This window comes from Squalius cephalus, assembly GCF_949319135.1.
Source record: "Squalius cephalus genome assembly, chromosome: 16".
Lineage (NCBI taxonomy): Eukaryota > Metazoa > Chordata > Actinopteri > Cypriniformes > Leuciscidae > Squalius > Squalius cephalus.
Genome location: NC_137137.1, coordinates 9,576,757 through 9,595,386, shown reverse-complemented (window position 1 = coordinate 9,595,386; position 18,630 = coordinate 9,576,757). Strand labels below are relative to the sequence as shown.

The window sequence follows — 18,630 nt, the reverse complement described above, 5'->3', positions numbered from 1 at the left end:
TCAAACATGACTGTTTGCGCTTCATAATTTCATGTTTTATGCATCACTTCAAAATGTGTGCTTTGTGAAAAGTGTTGAGTCAATGTGGGAAGTTTCTAGAGTTTCATAAAACTGAATATTCATCTGCATCTCCGTCTATGCACCACTGATGCAAAAAATTTAAGTAAGAGGTGAAATTAATACTTTTAGACATTTCTTGTGTTACAAAAGATTTCTAATACAAATAAATGCTTCCTATTCATCAAATGATCTCGAATAAAAAGGTATCATGGGGTTTCCACAAAAATATTAAGCAGCACATCTGATAATATGATAATTGATAATAAAAGTTTCTTGAGCATCAAATCAGCATATTAGAATGATTTCTGAAGTATCATGTGACACTGAAGACTGGAGTAATGATGCTGAAAATTCAGCTCTGCCATGACAGGAATAAATTACATTTTTAAAATATATTTAAATAGAAAACAGTTATTTATTATAGTAATATTATTTCACCATGTTACTGTTTTTACTGTATTTTGATTAAATAAATGCAGCCTAGGTGAGCATAAGAGCCTTCATAAACTACTTTTTTAATCCTACCAACACAAAATCTAATGCAGATTAATAAAGTACAATTCTGTCTTATCCATCTATTCCTCCACATACCCTTACAATGATTGACAGTAGAGGCCATTGTCACTCATGTGAGGCTGTACGCGTGTGACGCTCCAAATCTTAAATCAATTTCTTCCTGTTCCCTGTAGAGCAAGACACTTCTCCCTATAATACAAGTCCCTGCCAGATATCAATCAATAGGATCTGTCAATACTTCTATGGTAAGAAACTTCAGCCCAGACATGCAGTGGCATTTTGGTGTTGGTAGCAGTGAAAAGAGCCACTTTTGTGAGCGGAAAACATGCAGAATTTAATTTCGTTAAGTTCAACATCAAGTCAACATCTTCTAATAACACTATGTTGTGACAAATCTACTTCCCTTTTATCTTTATTTCTTTTCTAAAGACATCACTGTCTTGTCCACATTTTGCTTTCTTTAATCATGTACAGAGAGAGAGAGAGAGAGAGAGAGAGAGAGAGAGAGAGAGAGAGAGAGAGAGAGAGAAAGAAAGAAAGAAAGAAAGAAAGAAAGAAAGAAAGAAAGAAAGAAAGAAAGAAAGAAAGAAAGAAAGAAAGAAAGAAAGAAACTGGGATTAGCTGTCATGTAAATTATGCTGTACATAAAATGTCTGTGACGGTACTCGAGAGCCATCTAGTGGTCAAATAACGTATTGACAAAAAAACAACTGGAAAGGGTCTAAACAGCCACAGGAATAATCCACTCATTTAATCCAACAACAACCACACAAAACAAATTCCACTCATTTAAACTTGGCATGTGAATGACCACCAATAGCATTTAGCAGTAAATCTATTTAGCATTAGCAGTCTGGAGAGTGTGCTTGACTGAAGAAAAAAAAGATGGGTTTAAACAAGTCGGACCAACTAAAACGTGCCCAAAATCCTTTCAAAACTGTCCAACAGACCAGATAAGACCAGGGCCCAGTTTCATAAACATAGCCACTATGTTAAGACTCTGTCTTACTTTTGGGATTCAAATTAGACCAATCTAGCTTTTTATGGTTTATGCTGTTCGTTTTTTTGTTGTTTTTTCTTCAGCAGGGTACGCTCAGTATCTGAGGGAGGGTCCACATTAGTATGGTGCACAAAAGGGCCTCATTAAAGTCATTCCTTTGTATTCATACACAACATAACACAGGGTATGCTTATAGACTCCGTAAAAGATATTGGTCAACCTAACATAACGTAATCAAAAGCTTTGAACTTTTTCCTCTGTGAGAACAAATCACTGCACCAGTAGTGTATTCAAGATTTTACTGTCAACTCAAGTGTTGCTTATCATCATAGAGCAGCAAGAAATTTTTTTTTTAGTTGTTGCTTCAAAGCTAATTTTTCTGTTCAGATCTTTAACTTTCTTCCCACACCAAATCGGGAGGATCTGAAACAACAGTTCAAAGTGATTCATAATAGAAACACACTACTGAAAAGTCTCACATAGGGTGAGCAAAACATTCTTCTCAAGTTTCTTTTAAATTTGAAAGCAACTTTACACAAAACACGATTATTCATGGTTTTATTGAACTTGTGCAGCTAAACCTTCCTAAGAAACATGCCTTAAATGAATCTGAGAATAGGTCAATCACCTATTACATAATTACCTATTATATTTACACATCAAAGTTTACATAGTACAGTAACATTAACTGTAGGTAGAATGTTAATAAAGATTTATCGGTAACACCTTGGCAATAAGTTTCAACATGTTAACAGTTAATGCAATAGCTAACATGAACTAACAATGAATAATACTTTTACACCATTTATTAATTTAAATGTTTATACAAGTTAATTTATCATAAACAAACTTGAATTAGTATAATTATAAATTAACATTAACCTAAAAATGCTGTAAAAAGCATGTTAGTTGATAATAATGAGTTCATGACACTTAATACATAATCTAATGTTAACCAACTGAACTTTATTGTGAAGTATTAGTTAGCAGTTTATTCCTCAATTTGACAGTTCAGTATTGAGCAGTAGTGGGCAGGATAGCGTTTTGTGTGTATACTGCTGAGATTGATGGGGATGAAGACTAATATTCTTTACAACAGCATCAGTTATATCAAAAGTAAACTGGTGTACTCACAACTGATGAGTGCATATAAATGAAATCTGTAAGAAGCTATTCCATATGTCCTCTTCAAAGCTGAGAGGAATAAAACTAAAGTTTTACCTCAGAAAGAAGTCCGGAAATATTTCATCATTCAGCAAAAGGCACTAAACATTGCCATCCTGAGAGATTAAGTGTCCCACTCCATGTCCATTGAAAAGAAATGCCATTCATTTCTTCACATGGATGAAAGCATTAACCAGAATACGAGAAGACTGTGGCATCACTTCCTGTCAACCTAGTAGCTGTTCACTGTTCCTTAAGTCTTAGGAGAAGTGTATCCCGGCAGAGTTGAAGGCATGAAGAAGCCTATCATAAAATATGGATGCAGAAAAGATGCTTAATGAAACGCCCTCCAAAAAAAAAAAAGCATTTTAAAAGCATTTTTCATGGAGTGAAGCATGTCATACTTACACCATGAAATCATCAATATCCATGGAACGTGCCCTCTTTTCATTAAACTTCGACTCTTGAAGGATGCTATCAATTTTCTGAGTTATGTTGAAATCCTGTTGTACTTCCTGTAGTACAATTTGGAAATGTATTTTAATATAATTGTGTATCAGGTCAAGAATAAAGTGTCTAAAGCTTTGTTCAGACTGTCAGTCCAAATCCGATTTTTGTGCATATCCACTTCTAACTAGCTACATTTATATGTGGTTTGATTTCCTATTCAAATCCCATTTCTGGGAATCCGTTTCTGTCAACCGTTCTCGATTTTGCAAAGCTTTTTTTTTGTTGCTTTTGTCACTTTCTCACGCCACATAAAACGTATTAACACATCAGACGTTGTTGCAGAAACACATGGTCATATTGTAAGACAACATTGCTTACCCATCCATGTTATTTCTGGCGTATGCCTACTAACACAACATCATTGCCATAGAAACCAACACAGATTTTCCGGGAAATGAAACAGCGTCACAGGATATACAAATCAGATCCGAACAGTTAGGATACAAAGTGTGGACAGTCAATCATTTAGATAAGATTCCAATCGGATACACAAATAATCGGATTTCGACTGAATGTGAACGTAGTCAAAGTGAAGCAGACTCACTATGTTGTGCACAGAACAGTGGATTCTGTAATTCTTCTCTAATAATTGCTCAACTGCAGAAGACCTGCGTTGAAAACACAAAAACATCAATCCATTATCAAGACTGGCCAGCTTCTTGAATTCATTACTATTTAACACTCAACAAAAACACAATTTAGTGACGTCTTACTTGAAGGCAGCACTGAGCGTTTTGTTCTTTCGGACAAATGCAATTCTGACGAGACCATCCCATTCCTTTAAATGTGGAAAAAAAACTGTTATATAATTTCCAATAACTGCACAGACAGTATACATTTTAATTCTACACTTACCTGGAAGTTGACAGGTGGCGGAGGATTTTTGGGCTCTATCCTCACCACGCTGGACTCTACTTTTGGAGGTGGTCTGAAATTGTTCTTTCCCACCTTTATAAGCAAAAAATTACATATAACAGTTACAAACTATGCATTCCACACAAACTTGAGGCTTTATCCATTCTCAAGCAGCAGTCATAACTCGTTTTAACATATTTTCACATGCATAAGAACAGTAAATAAACTTAATACAGACACCAATAGCAGTCAATTAATGAATGTTGGGACTCTCCAAACCTTCATGAGATGGTCCACGCGGGATAGGAGCTGTGTGTTGATGGACAGTCTGCAGTATAGCTTGTCTCCTGGTTTAGCCACCAAACGCATGGCAAATTCCCTCTGAAACATCAGCACGGCACACCTACAGACAGAATAGATACACAACTCATCACTATTACTGGCATGCCAATAAACTCATCCTCATCTGGCTCTGATCATGTTTTCACCATTTATGTTCCATTGTAATGCAGTGTGTTTTAACTGGTTTGTAAATTCATAAAGAGTACAAGGGGAGAAGACGTAAACTTGCTAAATCATAACACTCAATATGACAGCAGTAGGAATTAAAGTCCCATCGTTTGTTTTCTCTATACTGCACTTACATTTAATGAATCAGCCAAAAAAACAGTTTGTCCAATTTCTTACCTAAAAAATGGCCTGTGAAGTAACAGCTTGAACACAAAAGGTGATGATATCTAGAAGGAAAAAAAAAAAATTCTAAGTGTGATTAGCTGTGATTGGGTAACACTTTACAGTAAGGTTTAATTTGTTAACATTAATGATACACTATGTAACTTTTTTGTTCAAAATTAACTAAATTTAAATAAGTCAATACAACATCAATCCTTCTTCCAAAACGTGTTTTTGTCTTACCCTGATTCACTGTTAAGCCTTTTATAAGTGTTTATATTTTAGACTTGTCAGGATGGTTTAAAAGAGAAATTGCACACACGTCACTGGCCTGTGTGTGTCTCGTCATATACGTCAATAGAGAATAGTTGCTCAGGCTCGGGTTGTTGTTGTGCTAGAATTAATCTTTTTTTAAACTGCTAGAGGGCCAAAAGTTACATACTGTACCTTTAACTACATTAACATGAAATAAAAATGAAAAATACTTCTAAAGCATTTATTAATCTCAGTTAATGTTAATTTCAACATTTAGAAATACATTATTAACATCAAATTTTGTATCTGCTAATAGTATTTAATGAGCTAACATGACAGCAACCAAAGAGCAACCAAAATACCTGATAAGGCAAGTTAGCCACGCACACGTCAAAAAAGGGGAGCTGCGTCTTTAGGACGTCCCCTATGAGGATCTGAAGCTTGTTCTGCATTGGACTGTTCGAGAAAACAGATTTTACAATCAAACAGATGTTGAAGTTGTTGCTGGAGTTTTGACAATGATAGCAATGAATGTGTATTTACGTGCACTGGACTCTTTTCTGAAGCTCAGCAACAAGCCTGGTATCCAACTCACATGCAACCACCTTTGAATAGTTTGGGGGGAAAATAAAAAGAATTAAAAAAAAAATCATCACTACTTAAACTCTAGCAATAAACATTCAGTGTAACTTATTTACTTTCTTGGCTTTCTCCAGGAGTTTGACAGTCATGTTACCAGTTCCAGGACCAACTTCCAAAACCACATCTGTTGGTCGTAGTGCTGCCTGGAAAGATATTTTTGTATTAAATAAATACAACGATTATATTGTGCCGTGACAATGTGGTCAAGCGTTCAGAAAGCTCATTCAGCTGTCACTTTCTTTGAAAAGAAAATGACAGAAATTTGCCAGAAAAAGTCACATTTCACATTACTGACCTTCTCTATGATGGCATTGACAACCAAAGGGTTTTTCAAAATATGCTGACCAATACCAGTATTGAACATTATTCCTGAAACACATGAAGAAACAGATATTATTTGTGTGTATTATTTATGGGTGGACTCTAACAAATTGTATAGATGTGTGTCAAAACATAATCCCAAACATTTTTTATTTATTTTTTTAATCTTTGAAAAATTAAATAAATTTGTGACATTCTTGTCTTTAAAATAAAGCACATAAATTGTATGTGTGTGAGATATATTTATAAATAAATAAATATATATATATATATATATATATATATATATATATATTCATAACATCAAAAGTAAAACGTATTTTATGCGTTATAGTGATGAGACTGTGAATGAAAATGTGCTTAACTGTCATGAAAATAATGTCACAATGTTCTATGGTGAGAAAATAAGCTTCACTTCAATTATGTGACCTGGACGTGTTGTTGACATGTTTCTAAAGGCTCTCCCTTAATCCAAATTAGATTTATAACATGTTTAACTTTCACTACAGATCTAAAAGGACAGACTTTATTAAATCGTCAGACAGCATATGATTAAACAAAACATCTCAACGAAACCTACCTTGACTCTTCACCTCCTGGTGTTTTCGAGATTTTTTCTCGGGTTTAACTTTCGGCATTTTGATAAGTAATGTCTGAGATTCCAAAAAGTGAAATTTACTGTACAAATATGAGTATACGTTCAGGATATTGTAAACACGTGTAGCACCAACAGGCTTTGGTTCCTTTCAGCTGATCGGATGGAAATTCATGTAACAGTCTCGAGCTCCCTCTGGCGTCGTGGAGGGCGCGTGAGGAAACCGGAAGTGACCTTTCAGTGCTGTTTTTGCTGGTACTTTTTCGCGGCAATCCAAACGTGATGCAAAGACTGGTGAGAGGAATATGACAGCTGATTTTTGACGTTAATATAGAAGGTAAACTTTCATATTATTGTATTATCCGTGTTGAAGGTACATTTCTTAATTCGAGCTCTATCTTCAGCTGAATAAAATTGTATTTAGAAAGCAAAATATGTTCAGTTATTGTATTTAGCGCCAGTTCAGTGAGACTCTAAAATGTCGTTCCGTTACAATTGCGATTAATGAAATGTGTTAATCGGAAGGTCTACATCTTCTTGAGGGCGTTTTTGTTTTTAGTTTACAGATTTCTTTTATATTTGAACATCAGCGGAAACAACAACAACAATGGCATCAGTCACTGCAGAGGACATCAAGTCTGAACTGGACACTTTCAACATAGCCTTCAATGATGACACTGTGGACAAAAGTAAACGTCAAGTTTCTTATTTATTGGTTTTTGTATATAAAACATTGTTAATAGCATGACATAATGCTCTAAATATTAGTATATACCTTATTGTGAAAATATAAGTGTGTGTGTGTGTGTGAATATATATATATATATATATATATATATATATATATATATATATATATATATATATATATATATACACTTTACCGGTCAAAAGTTGTACTATTTTTAATGTTTTTGAAAGAAGTCTCTTATGCTCACCAAGGCTGCATTTATTTGATTAAAAATACAAACAAAAACAGTAATATTGTGAAATATTATTCCAATTTAAAACAGCTGTTTTCTATGTGAATATACAGTAAAGTGTAATTTATTCCTGTGATGTCAAAGCTGAATTTTCAGCATCATTACTTCAGTCTTCAGTGTCACATGATCCTTCAGAAATCATTCTAATATGATGATTTGATGCTCAAGAAACATTTATGATTATTATCAATGTTGAAAACAGTTATTTACATTTTTATTTCATGATGCTACAATGAATAGAAAGTTCAAAAGAACAGCATTTATCTGAAATCTAAAGCTTTTGTAACATTAAACACTACCGTTCAAAAGTTTGGGGTCAGTAAGAAATTTTATTTTATTTTTAGAGGAAAGAAATAAAATAAATCAATACTTTTATTCATCAAGGATGAGTTAAACTGATCAAAAGTTACAGTAAAGACATGTATAATGTTAGAAAATATTCTATTTTAAATAAATGCTGTTCTTTTGAACTTTCTATTCATCAAAGAATTTAGAAAAAAAATTGTACACAACTGTTTTCAACATTGATAATAATCATAAATGTTTCTTGAGCATCAAATCATCATATTAGAATGATTTCTGAAGGATCATGTGACACTGAAGACTGGAGTAATGATCACAGGAATAAATTACAGTTTAAAATATATTAAAATACATGAACAACAGTCATTTTAAATTGTCATAATTTTTCACAATATTACTTTTTTTTAATTGTTTTTTTATCAAATAAATGCAGCCTTGGTGAGCAGAAGATACTTCTTTTAAAAAAATAAAAAAATCTTACTGACCCCAAACTTTTGACCGGTACTATATATACATACACACCTTTCAGTGGTCATATGCTGTAATTATTCTTTCTTGTAGTGTTGGAGCAGTGTTTGTGTCACAGGCTGAAGGGGGATGAGATTGTATTCGAGTGGTTTGCTTTCAGCGCCTCTAAAAACCAGCTGCTGCTCACTCTTGAAAACCTGGACCAGTTTGAACACGAAGTTAGTACAAGGCCATTATAAACGCATACTGCTGCATGTCAACCGCAACACAGATATTCTGGGATCTCTTGAGATTCCTTAATAAATAAGATTCCCAATGTTTCCCTGCTTGATTTGCATACTGCTTATGTACTCTTTCAGATACTGAACAAGAAGAAAAAGTCAAAAGGCTCTTCAAAGGGAAGCCAGCTTAACAAGACTAGAGACATCAACTCTATCCAGGAACTGTATCCTTTTAGCTCAAACCATCACTAGTTTTAATTTGACATCATTTCAATTGGTCCCTAAATTTTCACAGTGGTCTTCTTAACAGAGTCTCACAGAATCCGAGCAGAAGAGGAAGAGGAGAACTTGTTGGATTCCTATTCAACACCTGCCAAGGTGAGAAAAATGGGAGACAGATTAATGGGGGAGACTTGCTGGAACAGATAGAAATGCATTATTGGTTCCCAATGAGAAAGTATTGTATAGCTCAGCTCTTAAAATTAAATCAAATTTGGTCTTAACCCAACTTTTATTTGAACTGCTGTAATTTGCAATATATTGAAATGTGCTTTCTTTTTAACTGGATTGGTAAGAAAGTGCAAATGTAAATGTATTACTGTCTTCATCTCTGTGTTACCACAGGGCTCTCAGAAGAGAGCGTTGACCACCCCAGAACATCCTCAGTCCAAGAGAGGTGTGGCCCGACTCGCCAGTCCCAGTCTAATGCTGTCACCTGCCAGCTTCTCACCAAGGTAACCAATTAACCAAACTTTTATTTAGATAGCTTTAAATATATGAGGTCTTTAAAAGGCAAACAAACCATTAACAAAATCACCAAGGCAACCAAAAGTTTGATCTCCCAGTTTGAAACCCTAAAGACAACATAGAATAATTACCATGACGTGTATTTTCACTTCAAGTTGATACAATACATTTAATATAATATAAAAAAAATATTTGTTTGTGTAGTGCAACGCCTTCTCAAAAATATGGCATGCGTGGGGGACGAGGAGAAGTGGTTTCGTCGTTTGGGACGGTGCAGGGTCCTCGCTGGACGGGTAAAGGACAGACAAGTGTGAGGGTGGAAATGCTGGGAGGAGGAGACAGTTCACTCATCAGCAGCTACAAATACATGTTCCAGAGACTGAGAGACGTGCGGGACGGTGAGTCAGCACTGACTCAAACCTTCATACAAAAATTTGCTCTTTCCAAGATATGCATTGTCATGATTATATGATTGTTTTACATGACAATTGCTGAAACACTTCAACGTACATGTCAGGAAGTCAATTCGGGTTTTTTTTTTTTTTTGGTTTTTTTTGTTGCATGACATACAAATGGTCATATATGTATATATATGTGTGTGTGTGTATATATTGTATATATGGTTGTGAATACTGATGTTAACTAATACTGCTATTATCTTTTCTTACATTGGATTGATTATATACATATAAATTTTATTTATATACAATAAATGTTATTTTATCCATTTGGTTATCTATAATTGTATTGCTTAGTGTTAGTATAATTTTTAACATTATTTTTACTTATCGTATTATTGCATCTAGTGAGGAAGCTGCAAGTGAAATTTTGTGGGTGCAATGACAGTTGTACGCATACAATGACAATTAAGAAATTAAATTCATTTTATATGTTTACAAATTGTATGTATGTTGTAATTGTATGTATATTACATTATACGTACAGACTGTCTCTTTATATATTCTTATACATTTATTTATGTTCTTGTCTGTAGTTCTGACTGAAAAGATTGAAGAGCTTGGGGAGGAATTGCGGAGTCATTTTAACATAGAGGAATTCTCTCCAGTTTCATTGCCAGTTCAGGTACAAGCACAGATATCATCATAATGGCTCAATAATTCAGTTTTATCAAAGTGATAAAAAAAGAACTTATTTATGGCTGGTGTGCAAAAGTTAATTTTGGAGTCTGTGTATTCATGATCTCACTCTCAGGATAGCATCACAGTACTGGGGCAGGTGTGTTGTGACAGTAATGGGAAGCTCAATGCCCAGTCTGTGCTGCTGGAGGCCGGACAGGAACAGGGAGGCAGACAGGTGCCCGTGGATCTGTCTGAGCTCAAAGAGTTCTCACTCTTCCCAGGACAGGTGAGATATACACCTATTGGATGCACATACTGCTTTTTTCCTCTTTTTTTATGTTTGTTTTTAACCTATTGCTAAGTAATATACTATTACTAATCTTTATTTAATTTTTTTGGCATTCATTCTACGTTTGTTTTGTAGGTTGTTGTCATGGATGGGATGAACACCTCTGGGGAGAAGTTTGTAGCTACCAAACTATACGAGGTATCTCACTAATACCCTTTTTAGTTCAGACTTGTTTAGGTTAAGTTTACAATTTGTTTCATGAATTATGAATTATATTTATTCAGTGAGTTGTTTGTCCACTAGGGTATTCCCCTGCCTTTTTACTGCCCTTCTGAAGTGAAACAGGAAATGGATGAAGGTAAGTTTGGTGAAAATGTGTCAAGAACATCTCTGAAGAGATCATGGCTCACATTGAACCCTTCATAACACACTTTTTCAGTGTCTGAGCCTGTGATGGTTATGATGGCTTGTGGACCGTACACCCCCTCTGAAAGTCTGACCTATGACCCTCTGATTGACCTCATTACTATCATCAATAAAGATCGTCCTGATGTGTGCATTCTGGTGGGTACAGCTTGTTGTGATAAAACCTAATTTATCTTTGCAGTATGACTGCTTTTATGGACATTTAAACAAAATATGTTTAAATGTCAAAAAAGACATTTAAAAGAAAAACTGTGACATTTTGGCTAGTAATAACTGTTTATTTATCTCATAGTTTGGGCCATTTGTTGATTCCAAACATGAGCAGATTGAGGTAAACAACATATTGTATGCATTTGAAATTCCTGTATTAACAATTTTTTGTCATGGCCACAAATTTAAACACTTTCTACCTTTTTTAACAGAAAAACCAGGTAACAGAAACATTTCAGTCCATCTTCAAGAGATGTGTGGACAGCATAGTAGAAGGAACCAAAGGGTGTGTGTCTATATTTTTTTTTTCACAACTTTATAGAAAGTGCTCACCAATGAATGATTGTGTTTTCAACGCTTGCATTCTTTTGCTATAGGTCGGGATGCAGGTTGGTGTTTGTGCCATCTCAGAGGGATGTCAATCATCATTACATTTATCCCCAGCCACCCTTCAACCTGACCAACCTCAGCAAAGATGATACAGCGGTGAGATGATAAGCTAAATTCTGTGTTTATTTGAATGTATATGCCTGTCTTTCTTCAGATTAACACTAACAAAGATTTCTGGACAATAATCTGAGCACATATATTGCAAGTGAATGGGTCCACTGCGGTCGTATGGCTTACAATGTCCAGTATTTCCCCTACCATTGTTTTGGGAGGGCGGCCCACCCCCGCAAAAGTTTCATTTACTACACACACACACTGAAGCACGTGTGACGCTCACGCTGTTTTTTGCCTATATGAGGTCACGAATGCATCTCCAGACTCTAGATCCGCTCTGAAAGTCACTTCGTGAGCATTTAACCGCTTAGTCACGCGTCACAACATCCCTCTCGTGAATGCTTGTATGACAGTAGACTGGAAGCATAATTAAGAAAATATTTAAAATTCTTACGCACACCTGTCGTTTAGCTTCAGAAGACATTGATTCATCCACTGGGTTCGAATTGATTAGGGTCACGACTCGTGATCGCTTTGTGTAGTTTTACAAGCGTCAACCCGAGCGGCACCATTCACTTGCATTATATGGACTAGAGATTGATAATTTCTTAGTTTGTGTTTTTCTGAAGAAAGAAAGTAATACTTTAGGTATGACATGAGGGTGAGTAAATGAGAGTATTTTCCTTTGTTAGGTGATCTGTCCCTTTAATTAGAGAGACATGATTTTATTCAGTTAAATTCTATTATTTTATCTTATACTAAATAAGTTAAACTGTTTCTTTTATTTCTCTTGTTGTCCAATATTCATTTTCCACCCTTAGCGAGTGACCTTGGCGAGTGACCCCTGCACGCTCCTCATTGGTAATGTGACTTTTGGCCTGACATCTACAGACATTCTGTTCCATATGGGAGCTGAAGAGATCAGCAGGTAATACCATTGAACCAACTGGTAATTAAAGCATGAAAACAGCCTACAACTGACATGTACATTTACACTGTGGCTACTTTATAAACAAGAGTAAATTCACTTGTATAGTGTACCGTTTTCTGATTCATTATTTCATTGACGTTCATTGAATTTAAAAATAAATACTCCTTCAGATGAACGAGTGCGCAGAAGCACTGATTTGTCATTACCGTTTTTGCAGTGGCACTGGCACAGAGCGTTTCTCACGGATCATGAAACACATGTTGACCCAGAGAAGGTTTGTAGAACATTACTCATCTTTAAATGAAATGACCTCGGTCTCGAGTAGCAGTAAAACGTTTGTCTGTACTCTTCTTTGCTGCTACAGTGATATGCAGTAGTAAATCTTTAGTTTATTTGTTCTTTTAGCTACTATCCTCTATATCCTCCTGCGGAGGAAGTTAACATGGATTATGAGAAGTTTCAACAATTCAGCCAAATGAACCTCACACCTGATGTTCTTATCGTTCCTTCTGAACTTCGGTATTTCATCAAGGTAAATCAATCATATTTCAGAAAAGTTTATTTATACAATGTCAACAAAAAAATAATAATTCTGACTGAAAAAATTTTGCCATTATTTCCCAGGATGTTATTGGCTGTGTATGTGTCAATCCTGGCCGTCTCACTAAAGGACAGGTGGGCGGGACTTATGGACGTTTACTCGTTCAGCCGAACCCTGTGCTGGTGGATGGGAAGAGAGTGAGCCCATGTATAGCAGGACAGGTGGTGAAAATATGATACAATATATCCTTTCTACTGCTTGAACTTTATTAAATCATGTCTGTATTTTTTATGTCTGTATTAAATCTTTTCACTTAAAGTGGAAGGAAAATAAAATGCTTTGTAAAAGGCTGTTTTGTCCAGTTAATGTCTAGTTACAACGTTTAAAAAAAGAAGCTATATAAAATCAAAACTGATCTTCCACATTCTCTATTGTGAACAATTTATCAGTGCATGTTATTCCAATATTGAATAACATGTTTTACTCAATTGCATGACATTACAGAGATAAAACTCGTGAACATGGTTTCATTTTACTTTTATTAAGCATCAGTTTGCAGGTCATTTCATCTGTAAATGGAGTTCATTTAATCTAATATATCTCATTCAGGATGTTTCTAAAATATTCTCTACAGGTTATATATATATAAAATGAGCTGTTATGAAAATCTTAAATATACATTGTGCATGTTTCAGTGAAACATTCTTGCCATAGTCCTTGACATAAATGTACAAGAAACCATTACACTGAACATGGTAACAGGTGAACTATATACATTAATCAGAGAACTGTGTTCAAATAGGTCCTCTTCAGTTAGGTATGTTTTCTAGTCCCATCGCAATGTCTCTTAATTTAGGATCATCCCTCCAGTTGACTTTACTGGCCAGTATAATTCCCTGAAAAACAAGATTTTTATTACAAAGAGGTTCAAAATGCATAGTGATCCTAAAAAAACAACAAAGCAAGACAGATTAAATAAAAATGAAGACAAGTACACAAGCAAACACTGAGAAGCCACGTACCCGGAGCACATTTTGTAAAATGGTGGTGACTTTCTGGTATTTCTGCAGAACCGCTTCAGCTCTTTCCTTGGCTCTCTGCTGAACCTCTCCCTGATTTTCCTTCACTTGTTTCAACTCATTTATCTCCAGCATTTTTTTCTTAATTCGTCCTTTAAGCTCTAGGAAAACATGAATGAGATATGGTTGTTTTCTACTAACCCGCATACTGAGAAAACGTGAGAGTCGCTTTCTTTTTTCTTTTACAATTTGACCCATCCAATGTTACATCTTGTCAAAATATAACATTAACCAAAGTTAAAGGGCTTTCATTTGAAAAATCAGAGCAGAAAACACTGTGTCTGAAAGGTCTATATGATTCCATCTGGGCCTTAGTAAGTACCAAGTCTTTCCTTTTGAACATCTGTGATCTGGTCCTGAAGCTCTCGTGTTTCCTGGAGGAAAAAAAAAAGATCAGCAATTAAGTATTTCATGGCCATAAAACCGTTTAAAAATGGAATTATTCATATAAACATTAATTTTTCTAAAACCTATAGCAGAACAATGTCCCACCTTTAAGATTTTCATGGTCTTTTCACAGAGCTCAGTGTTCTGATTGGTCAGTTCCTTTAGTGCCCTGTATGATGAAAGATCGGCCTACTGTTAGGACAACTGGATATCAGACTACATAGATTAGATTTATTTAAATTAAGATTCACTCACTCAGCATCTGCATCATTCTGAATAATCTTTTCAATGATGGCATTCCAAATCTGCATTCTAGAACACACACAAAAAAAAACATTTTAACATAGACACCATCAGAGATTGTACTGCAAAAATGAGCTTGATACCACAGCATCTTTACCTGTTTAATACCAATGTTTTGTTGAAGTATGAGAGTCTTGCCTGCTCTATTGCACTTTCATACTTGGATCTACAGATTGGTAAAAAGATTATTTTAACATACAGTATAAACATACAGATGTATTAATGAATTCAAATACACTTACAAATCTGCATCAGCTTCACATGACTCCTTGTGTTTTCCTAAGAATTAAACACAATTATCATCATTACCAACAATTATTAGTGGTTAATCTTTACATAAGTGTGTTGTTCATTCACATATAACAAGCTTACCCATGCTGACTTTAACGTTCATTTCAAAACACTGATTTTCCATTATTTCTTTCATTCTTGAAAAAAAAAACAAGTCATACAAGAAACAGAATGAGCATAATAACACTGTTATCTATATAACATGATGTTTATTATACATAGTACATAAAGTTGTACACTGTTGATTTGTACTCTACGAATTGGTGTAAGACGATAACAACAAACCATACAAATAAAAATGGAAAATCACTTTAGCAAACGTGTGGGTGTCACTCCATCAGAAGCTGATGATGGATCAGTCGGGCCGTTTATTTCAGCAGGGTCAGGATCTGAGGGGGGTCCATCATGACTGCTGGAACTCATCTTTGTGTGTCTGTGCAGGGGGGGGGGACATAATCCCATTCAGATATGTGTTGAAGAGACCCCAGACATAAAACGTTTATAATTAAAAAATTGTATCACTTACTGTCGCTTCCGGTTCTTGCTCTGTATGTTTTTGTTTACTAATATTACTTTTTTTGTTACAAGATTCCAAGCCGCGAATCTACAGTCCTATCCGAAACTGCCGCCAGGAAGTCGTGGCGTCACGTGACAGTCATGTGACTGGGTGATCCTCAAAACCACGCCCACCTGCATCAAACCAAGCATGAGCAGAAATAAAGGATTGGCCGTTCACAGGCGACTATCTTGACGGTGTTTATAGTGTGTCTCGGAGGTCAACATGGAAAAATAAGGTTATATTACTCAACTAGATAGCGTATTGATGGTAAGAATGTATGCTTATTGTGCTTAATATAAAGCGTGTATCTATAGATTTGTAAATGTAACGGTATTTTAATGGCAGAACCACTTGTAATGAATATTAGCAGGATGAGCTAAGGTAAGGGTACAGTGAATTCATTTTGCGTTTTATTCTGCAGTGATGTATTATTGATGTGTGATATTAAAGGTCATGAATTCGCATGTATGTCAATGAATTGACAGACTGTTTCAAGTTCATTCATTATGATTTACTAATTTGACAGCTTCTCTGCCACAGACTCGAACATGACGGTTGTTGTTACTTCTGGATAATTAATGCGATTTTTAAACATTAATTGCCTTTTATGATAGTCCTTACATGCCCTCTTCTGGTTGCCAAATGTCAACTCTTTATTTGGGTCGAATCTTTTCAGTGACTCATTTAAGCCGTTTCGCCAAATTGGTCTGAACAATTCGTTCGCGACTGGTTTGATAAACAGTTGGCTGTAGCATTATTATTAATATTATTATCATCAACATTATCATAATCATCATTACTACCACTATGTTTAATATTAAAACATGTTTTTTTTATCGTTAAAACAAGTTTAAGCCAAACGATCACAAGTAGTAAAACCAAATTGATTTTTTTTTAACCAGTTCTTTGATACGAACTGTTCAAAAGAACCGATTCGCGAAAATGACTCGGACTTCCAATCGCTATTTGTCTGCCGCGTTTGCATAGACTGTAAAAAAAAAAAAAAAAAAAAGGGTTCGTCCTTTTAAGTTTTAATACGACAGTGCCCTCTTCAGGTTGCTAATGTATTCACTTTACGCGTCTTGTGTCTTGTCTGTGTGTGTTTGAACTCTATGGTTTGAACCGGAAGCAGTGATCGAATGTCGACATGGGAAGCAAAGTGAGTGGCAAGATGGCAGCTGCCAGTCGGGTCGTGCAGGTAAACACTTGCCTCAGCCTGTATACCGATCATATTGCTGTGACATCTCGCTCAATTTTGCTCATTGTTGAAACGGTGATCTCTTATCCGCAAAGTATTCAGTAATTTTATTCTTGAGTGTTTTTACTTCACCAAAATGCATTGATCTCACTGGTTTGACAGATGCCCTTGTGGACAGACCCAGTTTCGGCTCTGTTTATCGCTTTATTTCACATCTGTAAAACACAATATAATCTCAGCAACACGTTAAGCATTATTTACATCAAATGCAATCCCTAAATATTAAAAGTATATAAGTGTCTGTGGTTGTAGATAAGTCACTGCAGAACTGTTTTGTTAAATTGTTCTCATTATATTTATTCCTTTGCAGGTTGTGAGACCTCATGCACCTTTAATTAAATTTCCAGATCGAAACAGCGTCCCTAGGCCGAATGGTAAGTAATAACCTCATTGCCTTATTTTTGCCATTATATGTAATGCATCCGTTGTTCTGTGAAATATATCGTTTTTATTTGTGTAATGCATTAGAAGCTGTCAAAACTGCTCCTCGTAATAGGTGCAGTAATTCTAAGACACCAAAGTTTTTCTCTTTTGTTTACCTAGTTTCCATTGTGGTACATGTTTAGCCTACTTGCATTGGTTTAGTTTTTAAATCATGGTAGCAAACTTTAAAGCTGGCGCTACGAGTTTTTTGTTAACTTTTTTTTTCCCTGCTGTATTTCCAGTACAAGAGGCACTGAAGGTGCTTGCAGCCAGTCTCCCACAGATCTCCCCATCCGCACCTCCTCCTGCAACGTCAATATCACCTCCACCCAGACCACCGGCACCCATCAGCCGACTGCCGGGAACCCCTGACAGCGTCTCTGTAGTTAAAGATTTCCCTCAGAGATACCGCAGAAGAAACCTTGCATTAGATGAAATGGACTACATCCAGGTTAGTGTTCATTTGTTGGTTCAGATCACCATTTGAAAAGACACAATCAGTACATTTACATTTGAGAGAATATAAAGACTGCATTGCATTTCACTTTTAACAATCTTTATATCTGCACTGTTCTGGAGCTTGGAGAAATATAAACACATTTATAAATGTTGTAATGTTTAGAAGCAAAATAGATCAGAATATGAATAAACCACTGACCATAGCTTTTCTCTTTTGCAGCGAGGCGGACCAGAGTGACTCGTCTGGTCCAGTTTATTCAGACTCCTTATTTGTGGAAAAAAAATTCTCAGTATAAGAGGAGTTCATAATGTCATCTAAATAAATTATAGTTATATTGTACATACAGATTATCATTTAACATTTGCTCTGTATTTACATTAAAATGCAAAACTCTTTGCCTTCCTATTCTTCAATCCATCTGTGTTGTATTGGCCACTCTGTCCAGCACCTCTTCTGACCATCATGAACAGAGTTGATGAACTTCCTCTTCCATTTCATTTTGTATTCTGGATTCAGAAAAGCATTCAGTGCCAGCTGTCTACAGATCTGTGAACAAAATAGATCACCGAGTACTGGAAATCGGAACGATTAAAATATGTACTCATTTTTGAAAGTTTTCAGTTGTCTTCTCTTATTTA

The 18,630-nt window shown here is 35.4% G+C and overlaps 4 protein-coding genes across 6 annotated transcripts; 2 read left to right on the top strand and 2 right to left on the bottom strand.

The window, feature by feature from the left end:
- Positions 1–1,299: 1,299 nt before the first annotated feature.
- Positions 1,300–6,767, bottom strand: dimt1l (DIM1 dimethyladenosine transferase 1-like). The gene is made up of 12 exons (XM_079898023.1): positions 6,576–6,767; positions 5,970–6,043; positions 5,731–5,817; positions 5,576–5,637; positions 5,395–5,488; positions 4,793–4,842; positions 4,385–4,508; positions 4,106–4,198; positions 3,964–4,028; positions 3,795–3,858; positions 3,149–3,255; positions 1,300–3,043 (listed from the first exon to the last, which is right to left on the bottom strand). The coding sequence occupies exons 1-12, from the start codon at positions 6,631–6,633 to the stop codon at positions 3,001–3,003; spliced, it is 921 nt and encodes a 306-aa protein (XP_079754149.1). The 5' UTR covers positions 6,634–6,767; the 3' UTR covers positions 1,300–3,000.
- A 20-nt stretch (positions 6,768–6,787) lies between these two features.
- Positions 6,788–13,583, top strand: pola2 (polymerase (DNA directed), alpha 2). Of its 2 annotated transcripts, none has more exons than XM_079898021.1 (19): positions 6,788–6,927; positions 7,150–7,279; positions 8,438–8,562; positions 8,704–8,789; positions 8,886–8,943; positions 9,190–9,299; positions 9,517–9,710; positions 10,307–10,395; positions 10,525–10,677; positions 10,816–10,878; positions 10,984–11,038; positions 11,120–11,244; positions 11,399–11,437; positions 11,529–11,602; positions 11,694–11,802; positions 12,582–12,688; positions 12,909–12,965; positions 13,097–13,223; positions 13,316–13,583. In XM_079898021.1, exons 2-19 carry the CDS (start codon positions 7,198–7,200, stop codon positions 13,466–13,468), a joined length of 1,806 nt encoding a protein of 601 aa, XP_079754147.1. In that variant the 5' UTR covers positions 6,788–6,927; positions 7,150–7,197; the 3' UTR covers positions 13,469–13,583. The 2 variants fall into 2 exon arrangements, with proteins under 2 accessions (XP_079754147.1, XP_079754148.1); XM_079898022.1 differs by having other exon boundaries at positions 6,845–6,927; positions 7,181–7,279.
- A 167-nt stretch (positions 13,584–13,750) lies between these two features.
- On the bottom strand, positions 13,751–15,938 carry cenph (centromere protein H). The gene is made up of 10 exons (XM_079897935.1): positions 15,819–15,938; positions 15,603–15,725; positions 15,374–15,429; positions 15,244–15,280; positions 15,099–15,167; positions 14,954–15,010; positions 14,804–14,867; positions 14,634–14,685; positions 14,255–14,412; positions 13,751–14,128 (listed from the first exon to the last, which is right to left on the bottom strand). Exons 2-10 carry the CDS (start codon positions 15,713–15,715, stop codon positions 14,042–14,044), a joined length of 693 nt encoding a protein of 230 aa, XP_079754061.1. The 5' UTR covers positions 15,716–15,725; positions 15,819–15,938; the 3' UTR covers positions 13,751–14,041.
- A 13-nt stretch (positions 15,939–15,951) lies between these two features.
- On the top strand, positions 15,952–18,608 carry kgd4 (alpha-ketoglutarate dehydrogenase subunit 4). Of its 2 annotated transcripts, none has more exons than XM_079897937.1 (5): positions 15,952–16,118; positions 16,984–17,049; positions 17,420–17,483; positions 17,775–17,983; positions 18,212–18,608. In XM_079897937.1, the coding sequence occupies exons 2-5, from the start codon at positions 16,999–17,001 to the stop codon at positions 18,227–18,229; spliced, it is 342 nt and encodes a 113-aa protein (XP_079754063.1). In that variant the 5' UTR covers positions 15,952–16,118; positions 16,984–16,998; the 3' UTR covers positions 18,230–18,608. The 2 variants fall into 2 exon arrangements, with proteins under 2 accessions (XP_079754063.1, XP_079754062.1); XM_079897936.1 differs by having other exon boundaries at positions 15,984–16,118; positions 16,981–17,049.
- The last annotated feature ends 22 nt before the right edge of the window (positions 18,609–18,630 follow it).